This window comes from Rhinolophus ferrumequinum, chromosome 15, assembly GCF_004115265.2.
Source record: "Rhinolophus ferrumequinum isolate MPI-CBG mRhiFer1 chromosome 15, mRhiFer1_v1.p, whole genome shotgun sequence".
In the NCBI taxonomy this organism is placed as follows: Eukaryota; Metazoa; Chordata; class Mammalia; order Chiroptera; family Rhinolophidae; genus Rhinolophus; species Rhinolophus ferrumequinum.
Genome location: NC_046298.1, coordinates 35,152,733 through 35,176,850, shown reverse-complemented (window position 1 = coordinate 35,176,850; position 24,118 = coordinate 35,152,733). Strand labels below are relative to the sequence as shown.

The 24,118-nt window shown below is 39.7% G+C and overlaps 1 protein-coding gene across 3 annotated transcripts in view; it reads right to left on the bottom strand.

Moving 5' to 3' along the window:
• Positions 1 to 8,042, bottom strand: part of LSM14A (LSM14A mRNA processing body assembly factor) — a 49,599-nt gene extending 41,557 nt beyond the window's left edge. For 2 of the 3 annotated variants that reach the window (XM_033127409.1, XM_033127410.1), the window contains exon 1: positions 7,728 to 8,029. In XM_033127409.1, the coding sequence (XP_032983300.1) occupies positions 7,728 to 7,848 (121 nt within the window). In that variant the 5' untranslated portion in view covers positions 7,849 to 8,029. Of the gene's footprint in view, positions 1 to 7,727 lie in introns of all 3 variants that reach the window. The other variant, XM_033127408.1, reaches the window with a different exon arrangement.
• Between the last annotated feature and the right edge of the window lie 16,076 nt (positions 8,043 to 24,118).

The following is a 24,118-nucleotide window of genomic DNA, read 5'->3' as shown; positions in this document are numbered from 1 at the left end:
TCAAGTTACTTATTGACTTTACCCCACTGACTACTTAGGTTGCAGGTTTCTCAATTCTGCTAAGAAGTCATTTAAAAGCATCCATTTGCCTTTCAGCCTCCAAAACTCTGTTGCTATTGTCTCCTTTCAAAATCAACTTAGTTCTTTATGGGTTTATGCCTTTTAAAAAGAAGTTCCTCTCATGTAGTTTTAGTAGGATTTATTAACAGGAAGGAAAAATTAAAAAAGCATGCCAATTTGCAGTCTAAATTTAATCTTGACTCTAAGCTGCTTTCAACTGGGCATTCTTCCTTGTGGTTAGTTTTATATTTTAATCTCCCAAACTATAAAACCAAGAGACAGAGATATGAAAAAATGGGAAAAAGAGATAAGTACATTCGATAAGAATTAAAAACCAAAACAAACACTGGGATGGGAGAGGAGGAGCAGAAACAAAACAGAAACTAACATGAGAGAGTAAATTTATTAGGTTAAAGAGATTTGAGTCTTCAGGTTTACAAGGTCCACAGAGAACCATTAGGAAAAAAACACACCAGTATGGTAAATTCTGAATCTCAAAAATAAAACTTCCAGAGAGAAAAATGACTGAGAATCAGATTGGCATCAGTGACATCAGAATGTTAGACAACAAACCAGTAACTTCAATGTTCTATAGAAAAAGAATTCTTCTAAATTGGGAATAATTTGGCTGACTCATCAATCAAGTAACCAAGAAAAACACAGATTCACTAAGAAAATTTGCCACCTACACAGATGCACTAAAGCAATGTTCGGGGGTGGGGGGTGGGGGGAAAATGGGAATCAAGTAAGAGGCCAACACTGCCAACAAGAAAGAGGAATCCCTGGGTGACCTGAATAGACTGGTGAGAGGTAATGGACCAGAGTAGAGCAGCAGAGGTGGTAAGGTCAAATTGTGGATATAGTTTGAAAGTAGAGCTGACAGGAAAAGAAACACATGCGATGTGAGACGAATAGAGGAATTAAGGATGACTCAAAGGTTTTTGGTCTCACCAACGAGAAGAGTAAGTTGTCATTCAATGAGATGGAGAAAGCTGATGGAGAAACAAGTTTGGGGCACGCTGAATAGAAGGTGCCTAGTAGACATCCCTCCAGGTGGAGACATTAAGGAGGCAGCTGGATATACACAGCAGGTCCTGGAATAAGACTGTTTTATTATAGCACTGATGAGATGCTATAGGAATTTACCTCTTGTTTATATCAGTTAGCCGATGGTAAAACTGGTTTCACTGTAAGTTGTTTCACTTCACTTAAAGTCGCAGAACCTATAGACAACATAAAGTGAGGGCTTACTGTATGAGTCAGGAGTCCGAAGAGGTCCAGGTTGGAGATGAGAGTCACTAACATACAGGTGGTACTGGAAGCCATACACGACATGAAATCATCAAGAGAAGAGTGCAGATTATAAAAATAAATATTTTTTAAAAGATAGAGGGAGGGAGAGAGAGAAAACTAAGCCCTGGAGCTGATCCAACATTTGGAGGTTTAAGAGTTGAAGAATCAACAAAGGAGACTGAGATGCAACCAGTGAGGTCTACGAGAAAATCAGGATAACGTCAAGTGAAGAAAGGGCTCCACGAAGACCAATTGTGCCGTACGCTGCTGATCAGTCAAGTGGACCGAGGATGAGAACCAACCACTGGATTTAGCAACACAGAAGTCTTTGGTAACCTTAGTAAGAAGTTTTTTATCTATGGAAATAAAAACCTAAATAAAGTTGTGTTCAAAAAATAATACAAACAAACAAGTGGTAAACAAAACCTCTTCAAGGAGTCTTGGTATAAAGGGAAGGATAGAAAGGGGGCAGTGGGTAGAAAAGGGGAAATGTAGTTAAGAGCAGTAGCGTTTTGTTCTTCTTGTTGCTGTTTTTTAAGATGGGTGAAATAACAGCCTATCCATGTAGGCAGGAAAGGTCGGGTAGAGAAGGAAAAACAACACATAGGAGAGTAGAGAACTGATGCAACAATGTGCTTGAATCATCAAGAGGAGGTAAAATCGACTGTACAAGTGGAAGGGTGGCCTTAGAAGAAAACAGTTTACCTATATTGAGAGAAAAGGTAGAGGTTTGGAGCATAGATGCAGGTGACTGGGTACACGTGGGATGAGTTGATCACAATTCTGTTTGCTACTCTTTTCTCAATTCCATAGAAAGCAAGGTTCACAGGTTAAGTGAAGATGGGCAGGTCTGAGGGAAACAGAAGGAATGGATAGTCATGCAGAAAAGTGGAATGAACGGACTATGAAAATATGACTACTAGGGTTAATGAACATACATATTTAGAGTGAAACTGGTCAGCATGTCTAGGTTTCTCAAGCTGTGTAAGAAAACAGAAGAGAAGGGAGGTTGAGAGTATATGCTTGGTTCTGAATTTAAGCAGGATAAACAGGGAAGTAAAGTTATGAGGGTAGTGTGGGACAATAAAAAGTACTCTTCCTGTTTCCTTCTTTCTACTATGATTTTCTTCAGGCTTTATGTGATTTTCTCTACTTCTGATTCACCAAGTCTGACTTATCTTAACTCTATTGGAAGATGCAGTTAGTTTCTGGAACCTGTCTTCAGACTCCCAGAATTACCAAGTATTTCTGTGGACTACACATCAGTACACATTTCTAAGGCTCCAAGTTTTGGCAACCACATTAAAAAAGGCAACCAAAAGAAATTACAGCTTGAGGTTTCACTAATCTTTGACATTCTAGGTAGTGATTTTGTGAATTGCTAGATTTGGGTCCTCAACTCACGTGAGAATACAAGAAATCAATAAAGCACTTTATAGGTATTTCATCCATCATACAAAGCTTTCCCACTCTCTCACTGGAATTTACGACTATGTGGCTAGTTAACAATCAAGTGGGTAAGCTATGCCAATGGACAAGACAGCAGACGATTAAGGAAATACTCCATTATCAATTTACCTGTTTTTATATTCCTCCACCAATCCCTTGATTCTTAAGGACAAATCATTTTAAAAGCTGCTGGCTAATATAATCATTTTCTTCACAAAGTCTCTTTTCTTAATGCAGTGGCAACCAGGTTTTCATTTGAGTAGTGTATTATCCAGATATAGCTAACTAAATATGGTAGATAGAAATTTCATTCATTTCAGCCCATTTTATTTAAACAGTGTTAAAATCTTTATATATAATACTTATAGGAAAATGTGTATTTCCTCTTATTTTGAAATTCCCACAATTAAAACTTTCAGTAACTACATATATCCTTTCATCTATTCAAATGTTACCAAGGACCTGCTCTGTGCCAGACACTGTTCTAGGCACCGAGGATAGAACAATGAATGAAACAAAAATCCTGCCTTCATGGAGCTTCCACATGGAGAATCTCTTGGTATCCAGGATCTAGTAGGTGCTTGGGCATCATATCCACATACATAGCTAGAACTATTCCACAAGCCATTCATGCATGTCACAACTTTGCAATTCTCTCAAACATCCTGAACTGATTCTTCCTTTAAACTTTGAATGAAAATTATAATTGAGCTTGAGCCATAAGTTAAAACTGTCCCCCCAACAATATCAATTTTGTCATAAGATTTTATTCTCTTGTATCCCCATTCTCCAAAACCTCTTATGTTTTCGGCAGGCAACATATGTTAGGTATTTTAAAGAGAAATACAATTGTGAACATGGAAAAGCATTATTTGGAGATATCACCAGGAGATTTCTACAAGATTAATAAACTAAATTGTTAAATAATTTCCATCTACTCATTCACTAAACAAATATTTTTGTTCATCCCAGGAGTTGACTCTAGGGTGGGAGAGAAGGTCAACACAGACAATAAACACATGCAAATACGTAAAGATTACTATTAAGTGTAGGTCATGAGTGCTAAGAAAAGACAGACAAACTGCAATTCAGATTATCTATTAGCAGACTGACATCAAAATCTCATAGGTTGGTGCAAAAGTAATTGCAGGTTTTGCAATTATTTTTAAACTTTTAAACCACAATTACTTTTGCACCAATCTAAGGTCGCCTTTAAGACTTCTTGACATTCATTTAGAAGATGCTGAGTTTCAAAGTCCATCAAACTTACCTCACTTTCACTTTTACAGAATTAAGAGCTAATCTGTGAGATTTCTAGCAGAAATAAAGGACATCACCCATTTAGCAATACCTGTGGGATTGGGCTTTTGATTATATTAATATATAGTGTGACCATACAAATTTATTACCCAAACTTAAACACTCTCAAAAGAGAAAAGAGATTGTTTTAATAATTATGCCAGAGCCACAGGTATAAACAGACTTTCCACCAGGGCAAACCAGGCCATATGGTCACCCTAATTATATACCACATCAAATGTAACTAATCCAAAATTTCAAGTATTTTATTGTTTCAGATGGATTTAAATTGTAAGTAATATCCAAGTAAAGGATCTAAATTATAATCTGTACCATAGAAACCAAGTGAATCCCTTACTAAATTTAAAGATTTAAATACTTCACACCACACACAAAATCAATTTCAGGTGCATTAGACCTAAGTGTGAAAAGGCAAAACAAAGTTTTGAAAAGATAATCATAGCATCTCCATGACCTTGGGGTAAGGAAAAATTCTTAAAAGAAAAAAACAACACTAGCCATAAAGAAAAAGTGATAAACATATCTACGTTAAAATGAAAAAATTCTGTTCACTAGGAGAAACCGCTAAATGAGATAAGGTAATCGCAACATTTAGCAAAGGATTCATATTCAGAAGACCAACTCTAGGACACGCATTTCAATAGAAAAATGGGTAAAAAATGTCAAAGGCACTTCAAGAAAGATGAAATCAAAATGACCAAGATATGAAAAAGTATTCACCTCATTAGTAATCAGGGAGATTAAAACCAGGTAGCACTACATATCCACCAGATTGACTAGAATTAAACTATCTGATACTAAGTATTGTTGGTAAGAATGTGGAACAATTAGAACTCTTACATACTAATAACTGAAACAAACACTAGGTAAACAACTATTTTGGAAAACTGCTTGGCATTACCTAATAAAGATAAAGACATACATTCCTCATGACCCTGCAATTCAAAGTATATACCCTCAAGAAAATTACAGAAACGTGTATCAGTGCACTTAAATACAAATTTCATAAAGGTATTGTTCATAATAGCCAAAAAGTGTAAACATCAACTGTAGACTATCCAAAACAACTGCTGAATAGATAAACCTGTGTTATAATATAATGGACTACTATGCCACAACAAAAGCCAAAATGAAATATATACAAGTTGATTCCACTTACATAAAGTTCAGAAATGGACAAAATTAAACTCTATTATTTAGGGATGTAAACTTAAGTGATAAAACTATGAATGTCAGAATAAACGTTGTATCTAGCTTAAAAGGGTAATAGTCATAATGAGAAGAGGCAGGGGGTGGGAGGCTTCTGAGATGCTGGCGACGTCTGTGGTATTTACAAGGACCTCTGTATTTCATTTTTATCTATGTATCTTTTCAACATGTGTGATATTTCACAATAAAAAAAGGAAAATACTATCCCCAGAAGGAATTAAAAAAAGTAATCTCCTAAAGAGAATTCTAACAATGTCACTCAAAGAGATTAACTCAATCTCGTTTAAAAAGAGTAACCGGGATCTCTAAGTCCAATTACGTACTGTATTCTAAATTCCATGATTAAATTTTTGGCTTTAATGTTAGACTGCCATTCTTCACCCAAATTTTGAAAAAATGTGGAATTTCAGATATCAAATTACTCATCAAGTTATGTAAATTCTAAAATTTTTAATATCAAACACCCCACTTTTAATTTTGAAATTTAAGTAGGTGCCCAGTGTTGACCAGACTGTTATGTAGCAGTTTTAGATTAAATACTTCTAAGTAGAATAATATACCAAATTTTGGTAACTCAGTTTTTGCAAAACAATTAAATTCCCAAACCTGTTACACATTAACTCATACTGCTTAAGAAAAAGCATATATTATGTATGTGGGATTAAATATCAAGGCCATATAAATCCAGTGATTAAAAAAATATTTTCATTGCTGTACTTATGTATTTATCAAGTTATGATATAAGGAACAAATTATGTTTGACATGAATTTAAATATTACAGACTAATAAAATTATAAAAGCAGTTGAAAAGAAAATTATTAAAAACTGTGAGTCATTAATAAACTATAGATGTTTTTTAGGTTCTCGCATAGAAAAGTATATTTATAGATTTTTTAAGAGATTTACGTTAATACATTAGCAATCTTTTAAAAAGTATGGATTTTTTTCTTTGTGAGGAGTAAAGGTAGTACAGTCAACTCACTGCTAAGTCACTAGCTAACAACACACCTTAAAATTCAGATTAGGTAAAACTGATTTTTAAAGTTATTAAACCACTTTAATGAGAAATACTGTTTTCAACTTGTACGTGGCTCTCACCAAGAACTTTAGAGAGCCTTTTCCATAATGTCATAAAATCATAAAAACTAAAACACTATACAGCTAAAAATATCCATATGGGGGAAAAAAATAGAAAAGGAAGCTAAGACAAAATAAGACTCCCTAACCAGGAATAAAATTTATCCCAACACAAGTGCTATTAAAAAGGATCTACCAGAGTATCCAAAAAAAAATATCATTAAATAGATGCTTGATGATGTAAAATGACTCTCTTACCAACTAAAGATTATTATTATTATTATCATTTACATATTTAGAAGATTTCTTCTTATCCCTGGACCTCTGTCCCGACCATGCGATTTATTCTGTAAGTCTATCAGCTGTGCTGGGAAAATTACCTTAGTTATCTTGCCTCCCTCTCATAAGTATTCCAAACTTGTGAGATTTCTTTTACTATCAGGAGCTAGAGTTTATTTTCTTCCCGGTTTCCTGGTGGAAAGAAAGCCCAGCACATGTGGAGCGGAAACAAAATCCGCAGACTGTGGCGATGCTAAACACTATGGGTAGAACACCTTCCTCCTCCACACCCAGAACTCCTTGTTCCAGCGAGCCTTCATGGGGTCCCTCAGGGTCCAGAGACGACTCACATCTGCCTTTGGAACAAGGGTCCTGGATCAAGCTTGAACCCTCCTCCCTGCCGGGCTTCCAGAACCAGGGTCGACGTGAGTGCATCAGGCATTTTTAGAAAGATGGTTGCACAACAGGCTTTGAGAAAGATTCCGGTTTAACAGGTAAATACCACATAGAAGACAAGAGGGATACGATCTGCTCGGGACCGTCTGCGTCGCGGAGCAGACCCAAAGTTTTGGCACATTACTTCCAGTTCACCTGAGGAATACCACCACACACTGAAATTGAGAATGTGAGAAAATGGTACTGGAGACTCAACAGATCAGCACTAAACTCAAGGGAGGCGGAAACATTCTTTGACTACTCAGGCTTTGTTTTGTGGTGAGACGACAGAATCACCGAATTTCGGAGTTGGAAGACACGAATCTCTGTGTTCTCCTGCCCGTTCTGGGACCTCAGGGCCGCCCCACCCGCCCCGCTCTCGGTCCTGTAGTTCCCGGATGGAAGGCGCGGACCTCGGCGGTGGAAGCAGGGAGCCCTGGGGGGGAGGCTGCGGCCCAGCCGCGACGCCGGGGCCCGGAGGGAGAGAAGGGAGAGGCCTCCCGGAAGACGGCGGAGGGGGCAGGGAAGGAGCGAAGGGGCCGCGACCCGAGAACCGGGTGCAGTCCCGAGCGGGTGCCCGGCCGGGAGCCCCACCCTGGAGTACCTTTGGCGAGGGCTACGGTAGAGTTCTCGGTGTCGATGGTGTAGAGGATGCCCTCGTAGCGGATCTCCGCCTTGGAGATAAGGCTGATCTTGCTGCCGATGTAAGGAGTGCCCCCGCTCATGGCGCCCACCGCCGCCGCCGTTCCCGGCCGCTTGCAGACAGGCAGATCCCACGCCGCGGTTGCCGCTCCGCACGCCCGCTCGCTCCGTCGGTGCCTACAGCAGCCGCCTCAGACCCAACATGGCGGCGGCGCCGGCTCCGCTACCCTCCCCCAGCCTCCCGCCCTCAAGCCGCGGCGCGGCGGCGGCGGCGGCGGCAGCGGCGGCGGCGCGAGGCATGCTGGGCCAGCGAGGCCGCGCTCTCGCGAGACTCCGCCGGCTGCGGGCGGCTCAGCACTTCGCGGACTCGGCTGTCCCGGTGGTGCCCCTTGGCCTGCCTGGTCTAGCGCGACCCTGCTTGGGCCGGCTGGGAGGAGTTTACGGGAGAGGCAAAGGCCGTCTGGCGCTAGGACACTGGGCGTGCGGGGCGCCCTCCTGACTTCAGCCGTGGCTTCCACCATTTCCAGGGCCGTCGTATCTTGTCCTGAGTCCCGTGTCTTTGCAAACGCTGATCCCTTTGCCTGGAAAGTTGCCCACCCAAACTCCTGACAAGCTCCTTTCAGACCCGGTCCTTTCCGCGTTGAGGCAACTGTGTGCCTTATGGAGCTCTCATGGCCCCATTACAGCATCTACCGCCAACTCCCTACCCCCCCCCCCCCCCCCAGTTCCTGGAGCTGGGACTCTGTACAGCACTTTCAAATGGTCCTGTTCAGGCTCATAGCTTTCAGTGCCTCTGTACTCAGACCAATCCTGACTATTTGCAGCTTTGATTCCTTTTGTGCACTCTGGATTCGTATGAACAATAGTCTCCAAACAAATATTATTTGGAGAAATAATAGACATTTCTCCAAAGAAGATATATAAATGGCTAAATAAGCATAGAAAAAGATGCTTAACACCCTTAGTCATTAGGGAAATACAAACCAAAACCACAATGAGATACCACTTCATACCTACTAGGATAGCTGTAAGTAAAAAAGACAGAAAATAACAAGTATTATTGAGGATGTGGAGAAATCGAAACACACATATTGTTGATGGGAATAAAAAATAATGCATCCATTCTGAAAAAGAGATGGACAGTTCCTCCATAGCACCAGAGAGTTACCATATAATGCAACTGTTCCATTCCTAAGTATATTCCCAAGAGAACTGAACACACATGTTCCCACAAAAAGTTGTACATAGATGTTTATAGAACATTATTTATAATAGCCAAAGTGGAAACAACCCAAATATCCATCAACTGATGAATAGATAAACAAAATATGGTATATTCATACAATGGGATATCATTTGGCCATAAAAAGAAATGAAGTAGTGATACATGCTACAACATGGATGAACCTTAAAAATGTTATGATAAGTTAAAGAAATCAGCTACAAAGACCGCATATTGTATAATTCCACTGATAGGAAATGTTCAGAATAGGAAAATCCATGGAGACATAAAATAGATTAGTAGATTAGTGGTTGCCAGGGGCTGAGGGGTAGGGATGGGAAATAGGAATGGGGAGTGAGTGCTAATGGGCACAGGGTTTTTTTTGGGGGGGGTGATGAAAATGTCTTGAATTAGATAGTGGTGATGGTTACACCACATTATGAGTATGATAAACCCCACTAAATTATACACTTTGAAAGAATGAATTTTATGGTACGCAAATTGTATCTCAATAAAAATATTCAAAGTCTTCTCATATTATGACCCTATTATTAAACCAAGGTTATGTAGCCACATGGGCACATGCTTATATTTAAACTAAAAAGCCGAATACAAAATTGTATGGGTATAAAAGACTTTTAAAAGAAAAACATAGGCAGCATATGAAAATGAATCAGAAAAATAATAACTTCAAATGCTATTGTATTGAAGTATCAGGTATAAGATTTTATGGTAATTTTTTCTCTGTATTAGTCAGGAGATACGTTCTGACTATCTATTGCTGTGTACGGTGGATGTGACTTTGATTACTCCTCTAGTACTAGAACTAAACTGCTGCTGTCCCGTTCTTCATATTCAGTTGTTGAATCCATGTGGAAACTCAAGGGAGCGATGGCTGACACATCAGAATTAAGGGCTGTGGCTCCACTATTCACTCCGAAGACCGACCCTAAAGGAGGCCTAAATACATTGGGCTCCACTGGTTCATCTTACTTAGGGAGAAAAAAAGTTTATGAAAGCTTTTTTTAGATTTTGACCAATTCTAGGTTTTGTTATTAATGATTGAACATCAACCATCAACATCTTTCTTTCCTTCTTTATCAAGATTTCTATTAATAATATAGCTAACATACAATATTGTATTAGTTTCAGGGGTACACCATAGTTACTCAACATTTATATATTTAAAGAAGCGATCACCATAAGTCCAGCAACCATCTGACATCGTACTATACTATCACAATATTATTGACTATATTCCCTATGCTGTACATTACATCCCCATGACTTGTTTTATACCTGGAAATTTGGACCTCTTATTCCCTTCACTTTTTCCCTCCTCTTTAAAGTTTTCAATTACACTTGACATTCAATATTATTTTATATTAATTTCAGGTGTGCAGCGTAGTGGTTAGGCACTTATATAATTGAAGAAATGATCCCCCTGACTAGTCAAGTACCCACCTGGCACTATACATAGCTACTGCCTATTATTGACTGTATTCCCTATGCTTTACTTTACATCTCCATAATTATTTTGTAACTACCAGTATATACTTCTTAATCCCTTCACCTTTTTTGCCCTGATCCCCAACCCCCTCTCATCTATCACCCCAACAAATCTAGTACCCATCTGACACCATACCTAGTTATTACCATATTCTTGACTATATTCCTTATGCTACACCCTACATCTCCATAACTACTTTGTAACAACCAATTTGTATTTCTTAATCCCTTCCCCTTTTTTTACCCACACCCCCAACCCCCTTCCCATCTGGCAACCATCAAAATGTTTTTTGTATCTATGAGTTTGTTTCTGTTTTGTTTATTTTGTTCTTTAGATTCCACATAAAAGCGAAATCACATTGCATTTATCTTTCTCCATCTGACACTCCACTTAGCACAATACCCTCCAGGTCCATCCATGTAGCTGCAGATGGCAAGATGCCATTCCTTCCATGGCCTAGCAATATATGAGGCCTGTATATACCATGTTTTACCAAAAATAAGACCTAGCTGGACCATAAGCTCTAATGTGTCCTTTGGAGCAAAAATTAATATAAGAACTGGTCTTATATTATGTTAGATAAGCACCAATCTTATACTGTAGTAAAAGAAGACCAGGTCTTATGTTAATTTTTGCTCCAAAGACTCATTAGAGCTGATGGTCCAGCTAGGTCTTATTTTCGGGAACACAAGGTATGAGGTCTGACAATTAAGTTTGTGAACTCATCCTAGAAAAAGTGCTACATACCTCATTGCTGAATATCACTATGGTCACCTTCAAAGTACTCCCTTTGGGAAGCTATGCACCAACGCCAGTGCCTAGTCCACCTTTTAAAGCAATTTTGGAGCTCTTTTTCTGGAGTGGCTATCAAAGCTGTTGTTGTATTTACCCTTGATATCCTGAATGTCATCAAAATATCTTCCTTTCAATATTTCCTTGATCTTTGGGTAAAGAAAGAAGTCATTGGGGGCCAGATCAGGTGAGTAGGGAGGGTGTTCCAATACAGTTATTTGTTTACTGGCTAAAAACTCCCTCACAGACAGTGCTGTGTGAACTGGCACATTGTCGTGATGCAAGAGCCATGAACTGTTGGTGAAAAGTCCAGGTCATCTAACTTTTTCATGCAGCCTTTTCAGCACTTCCAAATAGTAAACTTGGTTAACTGTTTGTCCAGTTGGTACAAATTCATAATGAATAATCCTTCTGATATCAAAAAAAGTTAGCACCATCATTGCAACTAGTTCACGAACTTAATTGTCAGACCTAGTATTACCACCTACTCTTTATTCTGTAGAGGCCAGGCTGCCCCCATATCTTGACAATTGTAAACAATGCTGCAATGAACATATAGATGCAGAGGTCTCCTTGAAGTAGTGTTATGGGTTTCTTTGGATAAATACCCAGGAGTGGAATCACTGGGTCCTTCTTTTTCTCTTGTCTTTTTAAAAATCTATTTTGTCTGGTATAAGTGTTGCTACCCCAGTTTTTTTTTTTTTTTTTGTTTCCATTTTCATGAACTAACTTTTTCCATCCCTTTACTTTCCACATGTGTGTGTATTTCAATCTGAAGTGAGTCTCTTGTAGGCCGCATATGTAAGGGTTTTGTTTTCTTATCCATTCAGCCCTCCTACTACGTCTTTTGATTGGAGCATTTAATACATTTACATTGAAAGTAACTGTTGATAGATACGTAGTTATTGCCATTTGATTATTCATAATTTTGACCCCCCCCCCCATTTTAAAGGAGTCACTCTAACATTCCTTGCAATACTGGTTTGATGGTGATGAAGTCCTTTAGCTTTTTGTCTGGGAAGCTCTTTATCTGTCCTTCGATTTTAAATGATAGCCTTGCTGGGTAGATTACGCTTGGTTATATGTCCTGGTTTTTCATCACGCTGAATATTTTGTGCCAATCCCTCTAGCCTACAAAGTTTCTGTTGAGAAATCAGCTGACAATCTTGTGGGAGATCCCTCATAAGTTACTGATTTCCTTTCTCTTGTTGCTATTAGGACTCTCTCTGGGGCAGGGTCCCAACAGAGTCAGCAGGGTGGAGCTGCGGAGCTCACCAGACCAATCAGCTTCAGATTTGGCTGTAAGCTTAAGGAGCGCCTGCCTGCTGGTTGCACTGGAGAAGGCTCCCTGAGAGGGAAAATGGTGACTGTCCTACAGCCCTCACCACCTATCAAGTCTGCTCTCCGTATGCCTCTGACACCCCCCGAGTCACCGTCCCTGCGCCGGAGCCGAGTGAGACTGTGTATGGACCCTTTCAGAGGACGTGTGGGTTTCTGCAGTTCTCTGTCCCATCCAGATAGTCAGAATCCCCACTGTCTTTCACAGATAGATGTTATGGGGGCCCCTCTTCCTGGCACCAGCACTCCAGCCCAGGGAGACTTGTGTGGGTTTGGATGTCCCGCACTACTCTGGGGGGAACCTCCACAGCCGAGCTTTCCCTCTTGATTCTCAAATGCCACATGGACGTTAGGGGCCAAACTGTTTCACATCTCTGCCCCTCCTACCAGTCTCAATGCTGCCTCTTTTTTATATCCTTAGTTATAAAATAAAACTTCTGTTCAGCTAGACTTCAGATGATTTTCTAGGTTGAATGTTCTAAATTTAGTTGTAATTTTAATGTGTTCATGGAAGGCACAGTGTTTATCTACTCCGCCATCTTGGATCTCCTCCAACCACCAACATCTTGATCTATTGAACAATTTAAACCAAATCTATTTGAACAATATGAGTCCTACTACTCTGAAATAAACACTAGGAAAGTTGCTGGATGATTTTGTGCACTATTTTCTGGTCCCAGAGGTAAAGTAAAGTATTTTGATCTGAGTGAGGCTCTTTAACATATTTACAAAAGTTATTTTAAAGTTCTTTTCTACTAATTTCAGACCTGGGTCATATGCGAATGTGCATGTATTTTTTTCCTCTTGATTATGGATCCATTTTTCTGTTTCTTTGCATCTCATAATTTTTATTGTACGTTGTATTTATTGACATTGTATTTAAAAGAACCAAGGTGACTGGAGCCAATAGTTTTTCTCCAGAGAGGACAAACCAGTCAGCTAGAGTGAGCAGCTGATCATTCAGATCCAGTCAAGAGCTGAGCTGAATTAGGGCTGGAGTGTGGTTTATTAGTTTCAGTTCACCTGGGCTTCAAATGTCTTAAGGACAAGATCTAATCTGAGCTTCTTAGGGGCCCCTCTTTCTAGTGGGACTTGGATCCAAGCATTAGGAGTCGAAGGAGATCTTTCTCTGTCTTTCAGTCCAGGCCCCAGCCTCCTACACTGCCACCATTGAACCAAAGAGAAGGACTAGCTCTGTGTTTTGGGGTCTTATATATTCTCATCTGTTGCTTTAGCCCAGGGGTGTCCAAACTTTTTTCAACGTGTTTTACCAAGGGCCATGTGCGGTAAAATACACAAACAGCCGGGCCACTCACTCGAGGTGAAGTACGTATTGCCTCACCTGGTTTATTTAAGTAAACTAAATGTATTTTTGGAATTTGTTGCGGGCCAATAAAAAATGGGTTGTGGGCCGCGGTTGGCCCACGGGCCGCAGTTTGGACACCCCTGCTTTAGCCCATAGAAATGTTTAAAGTATCAGTGGTTTCTTCTGAGCCAAGCAGAACACTCTGACTGTGGCAGGCACCACCATCTGCCTTGCCCATGCTCAGACTTGGCAAATCTCTTCTTGCTTATGAAGTCTTGTCCTCTAGAATTTAGTTCCTTTAGACGACTTTGTGATATTTGTAAAAATAAATGTATTTTACTTTATCCACTCTTTCCCCTATTATTACAGTGGAAGTGGTTGTCTGTTGTGACCTTTTACAGTTTACTTGGAAGTGGAATTTGGAAGATTTTTTTTGGCCATGTTTTTAGCCTTTAGGGTTATATCCATTATATCCTTAGAGGGGCCCTCACAATCAGTTTTGCCTCCAGAGTTGGGATAGACTGCTAGTCCTTCAGTTAAATAACATATGACAATTGTTGGCTTGCAGTTAAGGGTTGTTTTTTTTTTTTGAAAATTTGTCCCTTCAAACACCAGACCCACTCTCAGTGGAACGAGGTGCTCATTTATGAGAGACACACCGAAATTGAGTCTAACTAATAGTGCTATGGACGCTGTCTCCCATCCCATATTTGCTCTGGGGCGCATGCGCATTGTGTGGAACTGTTACTGATTTCTGTCTCTCTCTTTTCAGGATATAATCATTGAATTTACATAGTTAAATGCACGGATAATATAATTTCGTTTTTCCGCCTTTTAATTAACAATAGCCCTCTGAGTTATATGTTTTTATTCCTAATTTTAAAATGATGAAACTGAGGCTGAGAGAAATCGTAATTTAGATCCAGCATTGAGGTAGGAACTCATGAATTTGAATAAAGTCTGTATGATTCCATAATGTATGTGCTTTATACCATTGTAGGAGAACATTTTTTATTAAGTGTCAACTCAAGTAGATGGCGCTGCTTGCCTGGAGCTTTGTGTTGAGACTTTTGAGGTTGTGTCTGAGATAATCAGGACCTTGTGTCGTGAGTTAGTAATCAGTGTCTTCCATGGGCACAGGGTAGAAGAGTGGTGAAACCGGGCCCAAATCTCTGTCCATACCATCTGCCTCCTAAGTCTATGCAGTGAGAATACATATGGCAAAGTTCTTTGTAAATCTAATAACTCTTTATAATTATTACATAATTCTTATCTTTACTCAAATATTTGTCCAATGACCTTAACAACAATGGAAATGGATAAAAAGTATGGATGATGGGAAAGTAAGGAAAATAATAGAATTTAATCTACAATAAATTTATAAATTTCTAAAGTGAAAATCTAATGATACCAGAGCTGGTCCTCAAACCCCACCCAAAATGCCTTATTATTGCTCTATGTCCTTAAAATAACCTGGGGTATATTGTTTACAAAACATAAACGTATGAATGGGCTCCTGCTTCATTTGCCTATCTCACCTCTTGCCCCTCCCCCCATTTTATTCCTCCTCCCCGCCCCCCACCAGCCTTAGTCCTTCATTCCAGAAGCCATAGTTAACTTCTCTCAGATTCTCCTGCTGGACTCTCCGTTGTCACTCTCAGTCCAGATAGCACTGCAGCCCTGGATCCGTCTCACTGCTGTCCTGAGCGCGGCCACCTGAGATCATTGTTCCTCCCACACGCAGTCCTATCCAACCTGTACTAACTCTGCCACTGTGCTAATCACATTGTGGTGAAATTGCCTATTTACTTATCCGTACTCTACACTGGATTGTAAGTTGTGCTGAGAACAGGGACTGTATGTGCCTTTCCACCATTGCATTCTTAACACCAACTCAGGGCCTTGTACAGAGTAGACATGCAAAACATCTCTGTGAGATGAATTAATAGGTTAATAATTTTTTTCATTTTGTGAATTTACAACAAAGATGTTCCCAGTAAGAGGTGACATTTTTTAAAAATGGAAGATGTGGAAGAAACCATTTCTAGTTTTAAAGATTGTATTTTAAAAGGGCTTAAGATGAGTTGTGCAGGACATTCATTACTGCACCTATATTCTATGTTTGGTCTTTAGAGGGAAATGTTTTCCCCAATCCATGCATTTTTATTCAATTCTTGTTGTGTACTAAGTTAACATGCAAATTTCAATTGCCAGTTGAGTAGTTTTGTGTGATGTTTTCTTGTTACTATATGGAAGACACCCATGGCTTTCTCATACACCCCATCTGGGCCTCCAGTGTGGTCTAATTATCTTGAAAAGCTGAGACGTGTTAGAGCTGAGCTTGATTACTCTAATGGCACACAATGTTTTTTGCAAACCTCCCGATTCCTGAATAATTATCATTATCATATGTATGTGTTTAGCCAAAAGCTTAATTGGAAAATTCCAGAATGAAACAATGCTACACAAGAAAAAACCTTCCAGTCATTTTCTTTGGAAAAAAAAATTAAAAACAAATCAGAGTACTGCTCATACATGCGTAAGGTTAAATCATCAAATCATGCAGAAGGGCTTACGATGCAAAGCAATTACTCCTGGCCTACCTTTCCTCATCTGTGGTTCTATGGCATCAACCATTTTTAACTCTTTCAGCAGTTCCTCTTGGTGGTTATCTCTGTCTCTAAACAATGTGCTTACATCACCTGCTTGCTTCATCCATGTTAGACATTATCTTCATCCATGTTAGACATTATCTATTAATTTACAGCTATGATAAAGGTTTATCTCAGATGGCAAGTACTTAGAGATATTTTAAGTTATTTGCCATTCCCAAGTTGTCTTTATTTCCTCCATGTAGGACTGAAGTCCAGGCTATGCATTATAAAGTGGGCCCGTTATGTCCGGGTGGTGCCTCTTCTGACTACGTACGTATAGCCTTGGCAATATCGACAGTTCCACAGTATGAAGATGTCTCTTTTTTGGTTATGTTTTTGTTTGCTAACCTTAGAGTCTTCATGTTGGAGACTTTCATGAGAGCATAGATGAGAACAAGATCATAAATCATCCCAGTGATGGGTCCTGTGTGTTTGCAGTGGACTTGCTGATGGAAGGCCTTCACTTAGGGAGATCAGGTGGGAAGCCACTCTGTAGACATTGAATTGGTAAACCTCTAAATGACAGATTGTGGAAGTTTTGGGGTGTTCAATTCTTTTTTAGAGAAGAACCTCTGCAGTTTTTCTGGGGGTCGATGTCAGGCCACCACATGACTGCTAGGTGAGAGTGGTGGGGAGGAGGGTGAGATTCAGCCCCGCGTCTTACTCCTACCCATTGTTGTAGTAGGCGCTAGTAGGGGTCCAAAGGATCATTTGCTCCTGTTTAGCTGCTCTTCCCCTCCCCACCCCCCCACTATGTGCATTCCAGTTCTTGGCCTCCTGTACTTGGATTGATCAGTTACCTCCCTGTTTTTGTGTGTCTAATGAAATATATGTAACATGAAATTTAATTTTCACTGTTTTTTTAAGTTTATTATTATTATTATTATTATTGGAAAATATTGTGTTTCTCTAGGGCCCATCAGCTCCAAGTTGTTGTCCTTCAATCTAGTTGTGGAGGGCGCAGCTCACTGGCCCATGTGGGAATCAAACTGGCAACCCTGTTGTTCAGAGCTCGCGCTCTCACCAACTGAGCCATCTGGCTGCCCCAGATTTTACCATTTTTAAACATACAGTTCAGTGGCATTAACGACATTCACACTGTTGTGCAACCATCACCACCATTCTCCTCCAGAACTTTTTCATCTACTCAAACTGAAACCCTGTATCTATTAAACAATAACTGCTCATTCCCCCTCCGCACAGCTTCTGGAAACCACCATTCTATTAGGATGTTGCAAAAGTAATTGTGGTTTAAAATGTTAAAAATAATTGCAAAACTGCAAGTACTTTTGCACCAACTTAATACTTTTTGTCTCTATGAATTTGATTACTCTAGATACATCACATAAGTGAAATTATATATTTGGGGTTTTTTTTGTGTCCATCCTCTATTTTACATTTTTAATAAGCCTGTTGAAATTTCTTATCTCTTGTTATGGATTTGCATCTTTTACCTCCTTTCCTATTATTTTAGCAGGGGGAGGCATGGAGATAAAAGTGTAGGGTTCAATAGCCATCTTTAAATCAGGAACTCTCTCATTTTGAAAAAGGAATATTTCAACAAAACGATACTGTATGATTCCACTTATATGAGGTATCTAGAGTAGTTAGATTCTAGAGACAGACAGTAGAATGGTGGTTGTTAGGGGCTAGGGATAGGTGGGTAGTGGGGAGTTCTATTTTTTTATGGGTATGGAATTTTAGTTTGGTATGATAAAAAAGTTCTGGAGATGGATGGAGGTGATGGCTGTACAACAATGTGAATACACTTAGTGCCACAGAATTGTACACTTAAAAATAGTGAAAATGGTAAATTTTATGTTATGTATATGTTACCACAATAAAAACTTTTTTTTTTTAAGATTTTTTTTATTTTTATTGGGGAAGGGGAACAGGACTTTATTAGGGAACAGTGTGTACTTCCAGGACTTTTTTCCAAGTCAAGTTGTTGTCCTTTCAGTCTTAGTTGTGGAGGGTGCAGCTCAGCTCCAGGTCCAGTTACCATTGCTAGTTGCAGGGGGCGCTGCCCACCATCCCTTGCAGGACTGGAGGAGTTGAACCGGCAACCTTGTGGTTGAGAGCCCACTGGCCCATGTGGGAATCGAACCGGCAGCCTTCAGAGTTAGGAGCACAGAGCTCCAACTGCCTAAGCCACTGGGCCGGCCCCACAATAAAAACTCTTTAAATGAAAGGGCATATTTAAGGTTTCTATCTTTCCTGTATATAATTTTATTATTATTAAATGTCTGAGGAAAGGTAGCTCCTTCAAAATGTTATGGAAGGTGAGGCTTTAATTCTGGGAATGACAGTATCTTATATTGGACCTACTTACCTGTTGTTAACAATGATTAACCCTGGACAAAAAAATAAATTAATAAAAATTAAATGCTATTGCTTGAAGGCAGTGGTGAGCAATCTAAAGCAGGTAGGAACTGAAGGGAGCATGAGTCTTGTAAGAAGGGAAGGAAACTGGGTTAGCTCTAATTTATCAGGCTTTTCCTCTGAGGGCACTTCCAGTTATCGGCAATACATGACACGTGACACTTGACACATGGTACAGTAGAGCTAAAATATAAAGTGATGGTCTTACTAGCTGAAGAAATTGAGGTTAGATTTTAGGGTTGCAAAAACAGCTGGAAATTGAGGAGGGGTATCCCAGAAAGGGAGAGTCACAGGGAGAAGCTACAAAATATGCCTCTAAATTCCTGTCAAACCTCTGGCTGACTCCTGAAGGGAACATGCATGGGGCAAGATCTCAGGGAACCCAGCTGAGAGTATTCGCTAGAATTGTAGGCAGAAATTTCAGTACTAGTTTGAAATTCAAGTTCTAACAAATAGGATGGGCTTGGTGAACTCCTAAAGCTTTCTTTTGAGACCCAAAAGGGCCATGTCTTACAAGTAAGCCCAGGGTTAAGGGTTATCAGAAATCAAAAACATCCATGGGATAGATTTAATAGCAGACCAGAGAGTCAACTTGAAGACAGGTCAGTAGAAATTATTTAAATGAAATTAGGGGAAAAAATGATTGAAAAAGATGAACAGAGTCTCAGTGACCTGTGGGACAATATCAAATGGTTTAATGTGTGTGTATTCGGAGTCCCAAAAGGAGAAAAGAAAAAGAACGGTATAGAAAAATGATTTGAAAGACCAATGTTCCACATTTTCCCAATTCAGTGAGATACATTAACCCACAGGTCCAAGATTCAAAAGAGAATCAATCTATAGTAGAGCTTCATAGCTGCCTTTGCACTTTTTCCTGAAGTGTATGCGCAGATATAAAGTTTTCAGAGAGGGGACTGAGTTTCTGTGGGCAGCCACAAGATGGGATATGAAATTAAAATCCAAAGACTTCTAGGCCCTCTGTCAACCCAATGCAGAGGAATGTAGAGGGCCAACCCCTCTATGAGGGAACTTCAGTAACCAGAGCCCAGTGGGCCAGGAAACGATTACAATGGCATATTTCTGCATCTGCAGTCTTTATAAGCAGCTCTCTCCAGGGCCGGGGCTAGGGTGAGGCTAGGTAGGCACCTAGGGTGCAAAATTTAACAGAGCATTCATTGTCAAGGTGCAGTTCTACTAAAGGTACTGCTCCACCACACTCTGCCTATGCAGGGAAGTCAAGATAACATCTGTGAAAGGAAAGCAATATCATACAGCACTAGGGATTATGAGCCAATGAACTGACTTTGCATGCTGTGAGATGATAACAGCTAGCACATTGATGTCCTGTTAACAAAGCATTTTATCCTTTGATCTTCGCATGTCCTATGTTGTAGAGCAGAGAACCAGTATTATCATACTCCTCTCTTTACAGTGGGAAAACCAAGGGCCGGAGAAGGTGATGGTTTTGACCTCAGGCGGTCAATGGCTAAGCCAAGACTTGCACTTGTCTTTTCAGTCCAAACCCCAACTCTTTCTATTACAGCACCCAGCTAGAAGAGAAAGTAATCTACTCAATTACTAATTCAGCTCTATTTTGTGTGCAGAATTCCTGTTCTTGCTGTACCTCATAGTTTGACTAATTATATGGTCTGATGGTTGACCTGAGTTGTAAATAAATTGTATATAAATAAGTAAAGTATGGTAATAGGCATAACTACTGGCAAATAAAAGTGGTAGAGTAAGTAATCAATATATTATTACAAAACACTTCCATAAAAATTGGCTTTTTCTAGAGGTTCAAAGCATTATAAAAAGAAACAAATTACAGTGGAACAACTTTTAGAGTATATTTATAGAAAACAATTTTAGGACAAAAGTAAAAAAATAATTGAGCAAAATAATGAAAACAATAGTAAATTATTACTGTATTATAGTAATTATGTAAATTACATAGCAGTAATTCTTAAATTTGCAAGTTATTGGAGGCCTTACCAAAAGTATCGTATTATTGAAAGTGATATTTAGATAAATGCACACCACTTCTAAAAAAATGTGAAACGTTAGAGGTACTTCATGGGGTATCATTTTAAAGAATTGCTCGTCATCCCAGATACACTTCACTACTTACAAGATCTGGGCACCATATTGGTGTTTGTTGGAATTCCAAAGTGTCTTGGACATGAGCATGAACTAGTGTCAGTAAGATGGCAACCCTCTACAATGTCTTCTGGCTTTGACGTGTTCTGGGTAAGGGAAATGTGCCGCTGGCCTAGTGGTGGGCATTGTGGTGATGGCAGAGGTGGCGGTGGTCATGGTGGTGGGGTGGTGGTGTGTTAAGTGAATCAGAGAGGGAGTCAAAGAAACCTCCAGAGGTCTTAAGTCTGTCACAAGAAATGTGTTGTTCAAGTATCAAGATTAAAGAAATTAGTTAGCTAACCTAGAAAGAAAAGACATTCCAGAGGGAGAGGGTGAGAAGAATGAGGAACTGGCCTGCTCGGGGTCTTCCCTGTTCTGTTGTTGAGAAAGTGAGCACTGAACCTGGGGCCTGTTGCCAAGGTGAGTGGCTGCAGGCAAGGGAGGCCGGGAGGCATTGCCACAGATTGCTCCTGACTCTCCCAGGGGCAATGTGGAGAGAAGAGCCAGTTTGCAGATCCCTTTTCAGGTGAACAGCTGTGGGGACCAGCTCAGCCTGGCTGAGGCTGTTCTGAGAAGTGTTTGGGATTTTACAGAGACTGCCCCTTGCATGAGGCGTAGGGGCAGATTACAAACGGAGACCACATACCATATACGCATCTAAATGTTTAAAAATTTTAATGCAAGCAATTAATGGTTAAATAAAATGTTATATCCTTTTTCTCTGGATAAACTATACTTTCAAACTGACCTGGCAGGCCAGGTTCAAATGTGGAATTCTCGGACTCTCTAGAATTCCTCACCAGAACATGGTAAAGCGGGGAGAGCCAGCCCCAACTGTGGCCTGATCCTTCCTCTCTTCCCACTCTCAGCTCTTTCCCACACTGTGGAGGCCTCACTTTCACACTCAACTGTGTCTTCACATCTGTTTGTACTCCTCAAAGCAGTCATCTTTTGTCACATTCAAGCCTGGGGAAATGCACGCCTTAGTGGCAATATGCCATGCGTCAGCGTGGTAGACAGGGAAGAGAGGCCTACCCAGGCCCACCAGGAAATGGGCTTGAGGATGTTTGGGCAAAGAATTCTGAAGTTCTTGGTAGTTGGGGCATGACTTCCAATAGGGGTCAGCAAACTCATCTCATGGGCCAAATCTGGGACTTCCACCTGTTTTTATAAATGAAATTTTATTTGAATATATCCATGCTCCCTCATTTACATATTATCTATGGCTGTTTTCTTGCTACAATGGCAGAGTAGTTGTGACAGAGATCATATGGCCTGTAAAGCCTAAAATATTTACTCTCTGGCCCTTTAAAGAAAAAGTTTGCTGACCTCTGGTCTAGAAGGGGAGAGTGGCAGGCTCCAGTGGGCTTGCCTCCGTGGCTCTAGACTGGAGAGATATGGCTAGAGGAGGGCCTGAGTGACAGTCCCCAAAGTGTGGAGCCCTAAACCTGAATCTAACTGTGAGGAAACATCAGACAAATTTAAACTGAAGGACATTCTGCTAAAACAAGGCCTATACTCTTCAAAATGCCCATGTCACAAAAGACAAAAAAGGGGTAAGGAGCTATTCCCAGTTGAAGAAGACTAAAGAGACATGACAACTGAAAACAATGAGATGACTAAAAGATTGCATCTGGGACGAGGAAAAAATACACTATAAAGAACAATATTAAGACAACTGACTAAATTTTCAGTGGTCTGCTAATTAGGTAATAACATTGTATTAATGTTAATTCCCAATTTGAGAATTACGCTATGATTATGTAAGTAGATGTCTTGTTTTTAGGAAATTTACAATAAAGTATTTAAGGGTAAAAGGATGAATGCAACTTACTCTCAAATAACAACAACAACAACAGTGCATATACAGAGTATATACATTTTAAGAAAGGAAAAAAATATATTAAAATCGTAATACTCAATATAGACCGATAACAAAAGATGAATACAAGTCACATTTGACTTCTGCAATTACAAGAGGTGCTCAAAGTGGTTACCATCAGTGTAATTTTAATATAGTTTTTTCCTTTCTTAAAATGTCCTGTTTCCCCCAAAATAAGACCTAGCCGGACAATCAGTTCTAATGCATCTTTTGGAGCAAAAATTAATATAAGACCCAGTCTTATTTTACTATAATATAAGACCGGGTCTAATATAATATAATATAATATAATATAATATAATATAATATAATATAATATAATATAATACTGGGTCTTATATTAATATTTGCTCCAAAACTCGAATTAGAGCTGATTGTCAGGCTAGGTCTTATTTTCGGGGAAACATGATGTATACACATTTTTTTGGCACCCTCTGTATATACTTGTATAGAAAATAAAAATAAAGCAAATGTGGCAAAATGTTAACAACTGGGGAATCTCTGTAAAGTCTTTTTGCAAACTTTTCTATGAGTTCGAAATTATTTCATAATAAAAAGTGAAAACAATAAAATGTGGGGACAAGGCATTTCCTTTGTCGTCTTTACCCACTGGACCCTGTCCCCACCATTATTTTTGCTATAATTCAACAAATTATAACAAATAAATGAAAAGGAAATGAGTATAGTTATGGAAAGGAAAAGAAAAAAATGGTCATTTTTGGCAGCTGATGTAATTACCTATGCAAGGTCCATCAGAGGTGTTCTTAGATTTATTCAGGCTTACAAGATTACCACAGACCATCTATTTAGAAGGATATAGAGCAGGAACCACAGCAATCAGCAGGGCAGCTTCTGGCATTCTTTGCAGCCAGGGTCCTTGCCACAGTTCACTCAATAGGTGCAAAAAGCTGAGGTCCATAGCAGGCCTTTACAAGAGCTGCTCTGATTTAAAAGCCCCATGCCTCACAGGAGACAATCTCACAATTCCATAGGCATAGATTCCAGGGTTTCTGCTAGGGACATGTCCAGTTGTACGAAGTCTAAACTCAGGAAGCCAAAACCAGTGATTTCCCCATAAGGTAGTTATAGGTCTGTTAGTCCTGATGCAATTTACCAATGATCATTTTTACT